Source organism: Podarcis erhardii (assembly GCF_964252035.2).
Source record: "Podarcis erhardii genome assembly, chromosome: 12".
Classification (NCBI taxonomy): domain Eukaryota; kingdom Metazoa; phylum Chordata; class Lepidosauria; order Squamata; family Lacertidae; genus Podarcis; species Podarcis erhardii.
Window position 1 is genome coordinate 22,163,627 of NC_138513.1, and position 12,680 is coordinate 22,176,306.

The window sequence follows — 12,680 nt, forward strand, 5'->3', positions numbered from 1 at the left end:
TCTGGAGAACTGGCGTCTCTGTGCTGCTGTCCATTGCAGCATTCCTGGTGAAAGGTTAACTACATGGATATAAGATGACCACTTCCCAAGGCTACAGAGTCATTAAAGCAAACTGGTCTTGGTGGTAATGGGGGACAAAAAAACCCCCTGATCCTGATCCCTTTAGAGGAGTTGATTAATGACTGCTGGAAATGCATAGTTTTATTGCCATATTGGTCCCTAAGATCAGCGTTACACAAAACAGACCAAGTGGTCATTTTGCTTGCATGGTATCGTGTTAGTGGAGCAAAAGAGAACTTCCGTAGTTGACAATTTCTGTGGGGCTGTTTTCCTACTGGCCCAGTAAAGTGTATTTTACTTCCATAGTTTTGCAAAGATGAGACATTAACGTTCCAGAGCTTTCTGCAAACTTAAATGGGTAGAACAACAGTTTTGACCATTAGCACCAAGACCCTGAGTGTTGGCATAGGAGCATGTGTTAAAGCATGTCCCAGTGAACTCCTTTCCCGGGTAGCCATTCCTTTGTTCTTTTGTACTAACTTTGCCTCTATAGTTGTGCATCTTCCTCATTGTTATAAATGATATAAACTTTGGCTTAGATTTTCCCCACCCCTATTATATATTGTGTTTTTGCAGCAGAGCATCCCATGCTTCTGAGCCTGGGCTTTCCCACACCAACCAAATCCCACCCCAAGGCATAAGCCACAGGGGTTTTCACCACCCCCAGACAAGGGATCGGGATCACAGGTCAGTCCTAAGTGCCCTTCCATTTGGGGCAACTTTTTTTTTCCCCATTAAAAGTTTCTTCCCAAAAGTATCACTGTGGCAAAATACCCCCAAACCCGCCTTTGATTGCTGATGGCAGCGCTAGCTAAGCCCTCCTCCTTGCTGGCCTGATGTGTGTAATCCCCCCTGCCCCCCAGTCTTATAAGACCTGGGACTTCTGCATTGTTGCATGTTGTGCTGCAAGCCAAATCAAGCCACTGGTTTTAAGTTTTGTAGGCTTAAGAAGTTGTTTCTTTTTCGTTTTAAGCAAAGTTTTACCATTTGATCTGATGGGTTATACTATATCAATGATGACCGATGCACAGTTAACCCCACAGAGATTGCTCTGCCCCTCTTGGTTTCATTCTGCAACCTGGCATGATGTTAAAAACTACTGTTTCAGGTTGCTCAGAAATAATAGAAGCTGAAGTGTGTGTACCTGGGGCGAAGAAGCCTCAAAAGTCTTGTACAACCTTTGCATGCTTTGTTGCCGTGATAACTTTCTCTTTTCTCATTGTAAAATCCAGATCAGGAGTGCTTCATGGTTACCAAACGAGCCTTTACAATAAAAAGTGTAGGTTAAAGGTTTGTCATTTGCTCTCACACAAGCCCACTAAAACTGCAAGATAAGAACCAGCGCATAATGTCTTGCCCATGAGCCCATTGCTTCGCTAGCAAATTTGTCTTGCGGCTGTGCTTTGAACTTTTACTTTTTAATTAGGAACCGAGATGGAAAACATAAAGCACTCCTAGTTTTCAACTTGCTGTTGAAAGTAAGTAGACTAATTAGAAGCAATTACAGCTGATAGAGAATTAAAGCGATGCCTGTGCTTATGTGGTTGGGGTGAGTGGGTGGGAGAGTCACGCAGCTTAGGCAGAATGATGCAAACAGTGTTAGATTATTGGATATAATAAATTCACCATCTGATTTTTATTTCTATTGAAAGCCCACGTTCCACACAAGCTAAAAATGGTTCACCCAAAACATTGCCACCTAGTGGCTTAGTGAAATGGGAAGATTGGTGTAGATTGTGAGATACACATTGATAAACAGAGACTAATGGGTTGGGGTGGGGGACAAAGAGGAAGTTGGGGTTGTTGTTGTTTTCCTGCCCTTCTCTCTGGAAGCCCTGTTGAGATTCCTCTGAGGGTAGCAGTGCATTTTTCTCCACAATTGTGAAGACCTGGGAAATGGTTTTTCTATAAAATAAATCCTGACATTCTCCAGGGTCAGATTACATGATGTCATTTAACATGCTATAACTTGCAGCAGTAGCAAGGTCATGGAGTCTCTGGCTTAGTGTCAGCTGTAGGTGGATTGAAAAGTAATTTATGAAGAATATTTGTTGCATATAATTAATGCCCCATCTTTTCTTCAAGGAGGAGCCCAAAGTGGCACACATATTTCTCCTGCCTCCACCACCCATTTCATCCTAACAACAATCCTGTGAGATAGGTTAGGCTGACAGTGCCTGGTTCAAGGTCACATTGTGAGCTTCCTGGGTGAGGGGGAATTTGAGCCCAGCTCCCTTCCGTTCTAGTCCCAACGCTCTAACCACTACCCCACATTGGCGTTACCAGTTTGTCCCTGCACTTCATTGACTTTTTAAACAGGCAGCAATATTAATGTAGCAGTAGTAAATTTTATCAAACAAGTACTCATGTAATCTGTGCTGCAAAGAGAGGACAAAGTAGAATATACTTTCCATTGATAAAACAATCGTTGTTAGGTTCAGTCTGGATATATATATATATATATATATATATATATATATATATATTTAATATGTGAGAAATGTCTTGCACATAGTGTTGACCAGGAAAGGGCTTTGGGAAGGATCCATGCATATTGGTCAAAGGCTATATTCAAGTTGCATGGGCAATTGCGCAGCTTATAAGAGTCACAAGTGTAGTGCAGCCCAGTCTTTGTGCTGCAAACAAAGGCTACTCAGAAGTAAACCCCATGAGTTAACTGGGAATTATTCCCATGCAATTGTGCAGAGGTCTGTAGGCCAAACAGTTCTGTCCAGTAGATTGCTACCACATGGCAGCTGTTTTGTTTCTGTGCAGTTCACTGCACAGAATAATCTGTTTCTTCATCTCACTACGGTCTTCCACGTATTGCCAGCAACATGAAGAAAGAGCAGTGTGTGGTGAGCCTCTGGGTACACAGCTTGTGCTGCAATGCAAAAACAGCTTCTTGTGTTTTAGGCAGACTTATGTGCACCAAAGAACCCACATGTGACTGCAAGTCAGTAACATTTCCTGTCATTTAACCGGCAGAACCTGGTTTATTTGCAACCATGGACATGAAAGAGTCCCCAAGACCATAATGTTCAGCCCCTGGTGTAAGAGAGGGACCCATCTCTTAGCTGCCACTTCTCAGATCAACCTGCAAGTATCCAAGGTGGTCTGCCTATATTTATGTACTCCTGACCTGTGGTGCAAGGCAGAGAACATTTGCTTTCTGTATAAGTTAGGTTAAAGACACAGCACTGAGACAAAACGACTTGCCTGAAGCTTCCAGGAGGTGCTTATAAGGGATTAAAGTAGTCCTCACTTTGGAAGGGCAGTTGCTGCAGCATCTGTCTCTTGCGTACTTCCCCACTGGGCAGATTCAGTGCTTCTAAGTCTGTTTGCATCCAGACCGAGATTTAGAGATTTAAGAGATGGGTAGTTCTCTCTCTCAAGGCAAAAGTAAATTGCAAATGTAAGCCTCCGCTTCCAAGGGAATTCATTTTGAACCCCCGTGGCTCGGATTTTCTTCACCCAGATTCCACACTGATTTATTTAAGACAATCCTTGGCATTTGAAGGATGTAAAACAGCCAAACTGAGCTTATGCTGCTGTGTGTTACCAGATATTTCTTTATTCTTCTTCTGCTTTCTCTGTTCCTTCCATTGCTTTTCGCAGGTATTTAAGCCCATGGTTCAAAACAGAATATAATGTAGCTAAGTGGGTAGAAGATGTGAATAAAAACACTGAAGGACCCTACTTTAGGTATTTTGTAAATTAATTCTCTATCATCTTTTAAGAGCTGTTCCAGCATATTCCAGATATGATGGGACTCCTTATCTTGTATCTTCCAATACAAGTGATTTATTGTAGATGCTGAGGACCCTTTTTGTTCATTTGCTGCCTTCTGATGTCTTTTTTGGGCTTCATTGTGCAATTGCGATTCTTTTCTGACTGTTTTAATGAAGCCGTTTGAAAAGGATGTTCATAGTGCATGTATTTCCCATCTCCATCTCTAGCTTTTAGTAGCTTTCTCTTCATTTGATGCCAAGTAGCCTTTTTGTGGGCATGATCTATGTCTACCACTAATCAAGTAACATTAGTTGAAATAGCTAAAAGGTCAGTGTATTGAAGCTAGTAGCTTTATAATACACTTACGATGCAATCCTATACCCACTTACCGGGAATAAGTCCCATTGAAAGCAGTGGAGTTTACTTCTTAATAGACATGAGTAGGATTGTGCTGTTAGTGCCAACCCAGTGCTTTTACAATAAAGGTGTTAAATTGCAGCAAGTAGTAGAATTGTACATAGGTTATCATTTGTGCATCATAATTAAAAAATGGGAAGCATGCAAGCATGTTAGCAGAGCATTTACCTAGTATATCCATTAGAAGTCAGAAATATGCTGGAAATAATTAATTGCTGTTCATGGCAAGAGGCTAAAGATGTGTTGTGTGAATACTCAGTTGGGTTGTGCTTTCTTTGTTTCGGCCATTGGCCATAATGCCAACTAACAGATCAAAATAAGAAGAAGAAAAATTAATTACAAGCATACAATAAAAAACAATTGGTTAAACCAAACATACAAAAACCTGTAAAACTTAATAACAAGGAACCAATAATAACAAGAGAATAACACAAGAATGTAATCATGTTAAATACAGTGGTGCCTCGCAAGACGAAATTAATTCGTTCCGCAAGTTTTTTCGTCTTGCGAGTTTTTCGTCTTGCGAAGCACGGTTTCCCATAGGAATGCATTGAAAATCAATTAATGCGTTCCTATGGAGACCGCTTGCCAGGCTGGCGGTGCGGAGAAGGGCTTTTCTCCCCACCGCAAGCCTTCAGGACAGGTATGGGAACAGAGGGGAAGGCGCGCAGCGCTTCTCTTCTGTTCCCGGGGCTTGCGGTGGGAGGAGGGTTTTTCCTCCCCACCGCCAACATTCAGAACAGCCTTCCGAATGTTGGCGGTGGGAAGGAAAACCCTCCTCCCACCGCAAGTCTTCAGGACAGCCATCCGAAGGCTGGCGCGGGGAGAAGGTCTCTCCGCCCCACCGCCAGCCTTCGGAGGAGGTCCGAGGACAGTGGGGAAGACGCGCTGCACTTCCCCGCTGTCCCGGAGATTTCCCTATGGGTTTTCGTCTTGCGAAGGAAGCCCATAGGGAAATTCGTTTTGCGAAGCGCCTCGAAAAATGGAAAACCCTTTCGTCTAACGGGTTTTTCGTCTTGCGAGGCGTTCGTCTTGCGGGGCACCACTGTACTTTTAAGTGTGCATGTATCGCATTAACAGTGCAATGTCTACTAAGAGAAAGGCTCTACTGAGTTCAGTGGGTCTTACTCCCAGATAAGTGTTATTGCAGCCTAAAATAAGCATTTCACTAGTTCAATCCTTTGTCAAGTAGCACTCAAAACAGGTGTCCAAACTGAAGTTTAGCTATATAGTAATCAGAAAATGTTTGCCACTGCTTTGCATCTGCCAGAGCAAAGGTGGCCACTGTTAAATTAATCTCATTTTTGCTGGCCAATAAATATTTTATTTTCTTCTGCTTTAACCAGTGTTTGCCATATTTCTAACAATTGAAGAAGAAAGTTCTTCTGCATTTGCCCTCAAAATTAAGACAAAAGAGTAGGTAGTGTGGAATGTCCAGTTGTTTTCTCCCTACAGATGCAGAAATGTCAGTCAAAAGTTACTTTCCCATAAAGCAGAAGTTTTCAACCTTTTTCAGTCCATGGCTCCCTTGGCACCCCTTTGGGGCTCAGGTACCCAGTTATGTCACCCTTTGCCTGCATACCTGGCAGTCTCTTACCCTTTTTTGAACACCTTCCCTTGTGGACTGTTCCCTCAGCCTCCTCTCCTTGAGAGTCCTCTGGGCAGCCGCTGCTGCCGTCCCTGGTCTCTGAACTCCCCTCCTCTCCCCTGCTTCCCCAAAGAGAAGTGTCTCCTCACACTGCCCAACAAGGGCCTGGGAAGAGGATGCCCCCAGCCTTAGTGTCCCAATGGAGTCTGGCCAAAGACAAATGTGAGTCTAGCACCTTACCTTGGGAGGCAGCAGCTGCCTGTGTGCCTGGCCTCCCACTTGTCTCTCCATTCCCAACAGCAAGGGCTGGTGGACTAGCTGGATGGGTTGCCTTGCCTGCCTGCCTGCCTGCTTGCTTACTCCAAGGCTGCCTCAGCTCTTGGCAACCAGCACCCCATGGCCAGCCCCAGAGGTACCATTTGCCTGGGGAGCTTGTAGCCAGGGCTGCTGCAACAAACAGCCATGCAAGCCTTGGGGAAGTAGAAACATGAGAGGGCATCAGAGGAGGGAGGGAAGGAAAGGGACAGAGGCTAGTGCAGCTCGTGGCACCCTGGGCATCATTCAAGGCACCCCAGGGTGCCACAGCACCCTGATTGAATACCACTGCCGTATATGGTACATCTAAAAGAGTGGGCAGGGCATTGGTTGCCATCTCAGCAAAGGAGGGCTGGAACTGTCTTTAAAACAAATGTAGGGAAGTCAAATAACAAATTTTTCAAACTGTGCTGGGATTTTATCAATGCATAACGTAGCACATTCTTAACATTTGTCGATAAGAACACAGCTCTCTGCACAAAAATGCCTCTGAGGTGCCATTTAAATACCATTTTGGCAGCTATGAACCATAATCCATTAAGAAAATTCAAAGGCAGACCATGTAATTGGATCAAGATGGCACTGAAAGGGGAGTAAGTCGTTGGTTTTTTAAAAATATTAAGTGAATTTGCCCACACCTCTAGGAGCCTGTCTTCTAGGAGATGAAGTCATTTATGCCAATAATTAAATAAACACAAGGAGACTGGAATCATTCCTGTTTGTTCTGTCTCATCAGAACCAGAAGACTGCAAGGATTCCTAAAATAATTTAAAAAATAATAATTCTAGTGCCTTCTCTCCAGGAAAACACCATATCTCAGTTCCATATAATCATATTTTAATAACTATTATTTCCACTCTGTTTTAAAAGTGTTTAATACTGTACAATGAGCCTGCTCTCTTAGTCTGTTAGAATTTATTATGCAAGGAATAATCTTGCTTGATCCTCCTTTTATATTTTTCCAACTGCCAATGCTGGAGATCACCAATTTATGATACTGTTCTCAGTGGCCAGTTACACTGTTGTTATAAGCCCAGTTCAGTTGTTACATGAGTGAATGGGACCCATGGACAGAGGAGTAGAAAGAGGGCTTCCTGTGGGACAGATGAGTAGATAAAGGGTTTCCCATGTGTTTGGTGCTTGTGTGGGCTTCTCATCTGATCTAGAACCCTGAGCAATCAAGATTCTAAATTCCACAGGAAACATTTGCCTGAGCACATGGGAAGCAGCCATGTGACAATGGGGATAAATACTAAAGGCAAGGGCTCCTTCTTCGTACTCGCGTTGGCCCTCCACACGAGTAACAACTTAATAGGGCTTCCAAAGATTTTAATGGCAAAAGTGACCCAGTGCAGTTTACAGGTGAGATGATAGAAGGATAGGAGACCCATGTCATTGTCACAAAGTGACGTTTAGAGAAGTTCATGGCCAGTGCTAGGTGAAGAAAACTCATCCTCATTAAATTCAGACATGGTATCATTTATAAAGAAACTGAACAAAAACATCTGTCTGGCTTCATCTCCTCGAGTCACTAGTTACCTTTTGGTCAAAGGCCTTAATGGGGTAATTCTTGTTTCTGAGGTTAGTATTTGGGTATAGAAGATAGTATTCAATGCAGTATTTTACTAGGGGATTTTCCTATCCCTCCTTACTGCAGGCCCCCCCTCCCCGTCCAAAAATTCCAAAAAGAAACCTCTTCTGCACTGGGAGGGAGGATTCAGTGGGGAGGGGGGAATCTGATGTAGGCAGCTTGTTTATTTCTGAATCAGCGTCCATAGGATTGCACTGAGTCTATCTGCTAACTAATCCTCTACTACATATTATCTTTTGTTGAGCTGCACTTCCTGTGAGCTTCCCTTCAAACCGCCCCAAACAGTTGGTTCTTGGCATGATTCTCTGTCTGTATCAACCTCATTAATCCCCTCCTCAGACTGAGCACCTCCCCTGCAACATGCTAAAAACCCTAATCTAATTGCTTTGGAAGCCATGGCTGCTTGTAAAACTTGAGAAGAGAGGAGTAGCCTAACAGCAGGAATCAACTGGATTGGTGTTGAAGATAAGCTTATTTATAGATGTCTTGGGACCAAGTTGCATATAAGATAACCCCACGATAAAATATTCAACTACTTCCCAATTATACTACTTCCCAAATTGTTCATCATCACACATTATGATGACCGTAGGTATGAGCTGTCATGCAAGTGTTTGTGTGAAATAAGGCATGCTTGTTCATTGGTACAGCTCAACTGTTGAGTACACAGACTGTGAAAAACCTTGAGTATACAGGTCAACTGTATGTGTACACTGATTGTACACTCATTGAATGTAATGTGTAAACACCCCTGATGCGAGGGACAGTACTGATCTGGCTCCCCTTCATGTCATCTCATAGTTTTCTGATACTAGAGCCCTGAATAGATTACATAATGGTAGCCCTGGGGAAGGAAGGAATTCTCCCACTTGGTGCTGATTTTGGTAATCCCACCCCCAATGTTCGGTCCCATCAGGTTAACTCACTTTGACTCACGACACATTTTTGTTTCCTGGTTAGCAAAATGTCCATAAGCACTTTTGCATTTTCAAGTGTTTTCTGAAACTGAAGATGCATTTTTTTCTGTGCTTGAAATAAGAAGCATTGTCCAGAATGCATAGCAGGAAACCTAACAAGTACTGTTTGTTTAGTGATGGGGAAGGTTCTAGTCTAAGGAATATTTGTAGAGAGCTGGGTTTGGGAGAAAATAGGGGTGGTGATGTAATAGAGTCTGTTGTGGAATTCATTTCATGTTAGAAGCCAGTGGAACATTGGGTTAGCTACTAGGTAACAAATATCCTGCAAAGGTGGGGAAATGGGGTCCTGAGTTACAAAGATGGCTTCCATGTGTAGAATTCTGTCTCTTCCAGGAATGCAGCAAAGTGGTTTGTGATGGTGGCTAGTTTTTCAGCTGCATAGGGTACTTTCGGTTTCATTGGGGGGAGCTGCACATGGGATTTTTAGTCTTGCTTTCTACTCGGCCTTTAGCTCTCTGCAAAATTCTCAATGCAGGAGCTGCCATGCATAGATTGTGATTTTTAAAAAATGTAAACATAAGTGTGCTGGTCCCGGGGGGGGGGGCGTGTTACCATGAGGCATGGTCAGAGTCCAGTCCTGGGCCGAGGGTCTGGAGACTGTCCACCAAGGGCGAAGCGGGGTCCAAAGCAAGAAGCCAGGTGTGGTCGGGAACTCTGGGAAAAACAGGTCTGTGTGCTGGCAGAAGCAGGTTTCCAATGTCGTTGCTCCCGCAACCTGGGACCAGGCTGACTGGCCTTTATCTGAGGCCAGGGGCAGTCCCGGCCCCCAGGAGACCCGCCTCTCCTGGCCTTAAGGTGAGCACTCCTCCTGAGAGAACCCAGTTCCCTCCGCCTCTCTGCCCTGAGCCTCTGCAGCTCACGAGAGGCTGGAGGGTTACTGGACCCAGGGGGAGGCTCACCTTCCCCGACAGGGCTGGGAGAGGCGCACCTGCAGGCAATGGGTCCTCAGTCACCTCCGGAGCCAGAGTGGATTCACCTGGTGCCTGCTCCTGAGGATCCGGCACAGGTGCAGACGCTTCAGATTCAAGGCCCTGGCCCTGCTCAACCGGCCCTGGAGGCGGGGACTCCTGTGCAGGCTGGGATTCCTCCGGTTCAGCCTCTGAATCAGATTCCCAGGCAATCACAGCAAGTTGCTTTGTGTGTGACTCTTATCACTCTGCTTTGACCAGGGCCGTCCTTAGCAGATGCAGCGCCGGGGTGCAAATATCCGCCCAGCATTCCCAAATTACCATGGATAGAGTTGGGGTGGCCGTAGCTGCGCACTGCCAGCCATCGGGGGGGGGGGGGCACAACTCTCCCCCATGCCACTGTGGGAGAGCGATCCCTGCAGAGGCTTGGAAGGGAAGCTGCACGCCTGCCAGCCTTATGGTTGGTGGGGCACAGCTGGTGGGCGTGCAGGGAAAGGGGAGGTTGCCAGCAAAGCCGCGCAGCTCCCCCACTTGCTGGGGTGCCCCTGAGAGGCCGGTGCCCTGCCTCAACGCACCACTAAGCCCTATGGGAAAGACGGCTCTGGCTTTGACAACAAGTGTGCTTGGATAACCATGTAGGAATGGGGGGGGGGGGCTCAAGCTTTCCAGTAGACCATCAAAGCTCTTGAAAGGATGGCAGGGGGTGCATGTGTGTTAAGGGTTAGATCACTTGAAAGAGCCTGATTTTCTTCACTACTGCTCAAGAGGAAAGAGGCCTGGAGGGTGGGGGTGGGTCTTTCCTCCTTTCCCCATGCTTCTTATGAAAATAAAGAGATGCCAGTGACACTGTTTCCTGCCAGGATTATAGAAACTGAATGAGAACCTCCATGACTTACAGCAGAAAACAAAGCTGCCAGCCTGTTTAGGACAGGCAGCTTTAGTAGGAGTGCCATCTGCTACTCTATTCTGGGAAGTATGAGAGCAGAACTGATATAGGTGGCCCACTTAAGGTGGGTTGTGCTTCCTGCCAATGCTTACCTGCTTTCCTTCCCATGTTGTTGGACTCCAACTCCCAGGCTGTCTGGGGCTGATAGGAGTCTAGTAGCATCTGGGGAACACCAGGTTGGGGAAGGCACCCCTATAACCACACACAATACTTTAGATGTTGTGGTTTCCTGAAACTATCTACCAGTTTTCCTTTTGAAATATATTTGCATACAGTTGTAGAGGAACTGGCAAATATGTACTCTGGCAGCATTGATTTAGTAGTGATCAAGATTAACGCATAATTCTCAGAATGCTTACTTGGAGGGAAGTCCCGTTGTGTTCAGTGGGGCATTTTCCCAGGTATGTGTGCATAAGATTGCCATTATAAATGTGCATGCTTCAAAGTAAGTCATTGAAATAGTTAGCATTTGCCTTGGAAGAGAACATATTGAGAGATAACTTATTTGCTTATCTACTTGGAGCTATGCACTTTCTCGGGAGCAAACAAAGGAAGTAATTGGCTCCTGAGCAGAGATGAGGACTTTTAAGGAGGAAATTGTATCCAGTTTTGTACTTCGGTGTGGATCCTTGATGAATTTAAGGAGTCAAACAGAATGAGCAAAGAATTTCTGGAAACCAAGCATGGTTATCCTAATTTGACCATGGCAGAGTACAGTCATTGCTCTATGGTATATACTGTGTTCACCATATTTTTTCAGCCAAGCCTTTTCACACATAAGTCATAGTGACTGTCAGGGCATCCCTTCCAGCTAAGTAAGTTCATGAAATAATTAGAGCTGAAGTGCACATGATGCAGAAGGAAGGGATGGGCAGATATCATGACTGTGGGCTGCACTGTTTCAAAGCATGTATAACATGTATAACCATGTATAAACTCATCAGCATAGATTACCTGCATGCAATAAGCAAACCTCGGGGGGAGGGATCTTTAGCACTGTGTATCTCATCCCGATACAGAGAGCTTATTTGGTGGAGGCACATTCAAAAAGATGACACCCCATCTGCATTCCGAAGAGAGCACATTAGACAAATCCACCACTTCACTGCATAATTTCTGAACAAAGATGGTTGAGCTTCCTTTTCGTATCACAAAAACAGGAGTTGGGCAGAAAACACCAATGCTCTTGTCAAATAAGAATAGCAAGCTATTAGAAAGCTTGATGTATTTAATGAGCAAAGTTTATCAGGATTCTCTGGTTTCCTTCTGTGATGATGTCCAAGAAGGGCACCTGCAGTTTCATCAGGAAATGTACTTATTTCACATTGTGGTTTGCATTTTGAAAATGTATTCCTGAATATACTCTTAAAGTATGCACAGAGGAGGGACTTGCACTCAGGGCTGTCTTAAGCATATGTAGTGCCAGGGTGCAAAGATCCGCGCGCCCTCCCCCCCCCCCAGGTTGCCCAGTCCCAGGTGCGCAGGAGAGCAGAGCAGCAGGCGGGCTCTTCCCTGGCCTCATCTCTCAGGCCCCAGACTCTCAGCCTGGCGCCCCTGACAGCTCGTGCCCAGGTGCCCCACAACCCTAGCGCCTATGGGTAAGACGGCCCTGCTTCCGCTTGTATCTGATTTTGAAAGTCTTTGGATGCTCCCAAGATCCTCTGGGTAACGCCTATACGTTCTACACACATTGTTAGGGCAGATCACATGCTTCCTAAATCCACTTCTGATGAATAAGTAGGCAGTGCCTGTTGGGGTGGGAAAATAATAATAATGTGTGTTTTTTCTTTGTACCCCACCCATCTGACTGGGTTGCCCCAGCCACTCTGGGTGGCTTCCAACAGAGTATAAAAGAACACAATACACCAGACATAAAAGGCTTCCTGAAATATGTAGATGATATCTGAAGAAATGTGGGGGCAACTATGGTGTTTGGTGTGGAAAGTAGATAAACATGGTCTGAGATGCATGGAGGCGAGGGAGGCATAAGGGATCTAAGGAGGCTGCTGGCACAGCCATGTGATGAGGGATTTTTAAAAACATCCTTTCTTGAGTTCAGCAAGCCAGAGGGACCCAGGATGGAGTGTGAGGAAGGGCTGCCATGAGCACAGGACTGGGGTCGGGGCGGTGAGTGAGTCTAGCATTT

At 45.2% G+C, this 12,680-nt stretch overlaps 1 protein-coding gene and 1 long non-coding RNA gene across 14 annotated transcripts in view; one reads left to right on the forward strand and one right to left on the reverse strand.

Annotated features, from left to right (window-relative positions):
• The window catches only part of ADAM22 (ADAM metallopeptidase domain 22), a 120,252-nt gene that overhangs the window by 101,218 nt on the left and 6,354 nt on the right, over nucleotides 1-12,680 (forward strand). For 5 of the 13 annotated variants that reach the window (XM_081881942.1, XM_081881936.1, XM_081881941.1 and 2 more), the window contains 2 exons: nucleotides 637-747; nucleotides 3,679-3,765. The exons of 3 other annotated variants lie outside the window; for them this stretch is intronic. In XM_081881942.1, coding sequence (XP_081738068.1) covers nucleotides 637-747; nucleotides 3,679-3,765 — 198 coding nt within the window. Of the gene's footprint in view, nucleotides 1-636; nucleotides 748-1,292; nucleotides 1,340-3,678; nucleotides 3,766-12,680 lie in introns of all 13 variants that reach the window. 5 more of the 13 variants (XM_081881945.1, XM_081881947.1, XM_081881937.1 and 2 more) reach the window with 3 other exon arrangements.
• LOC309325799 lies at nucleotides 758-11,411 on the reverse strand. The gene is made up of 3 exons (XR_014150018.1): nucleotides 10,627-11,411; nucleotides 4,378-4,512; nucleotides 758-1,323 (listed from the first exon to the last, which is right to left on the reverse strand). It is a non-coding gene; the product is annotated as an uncharacterized lncRNA (long non-coding RNA).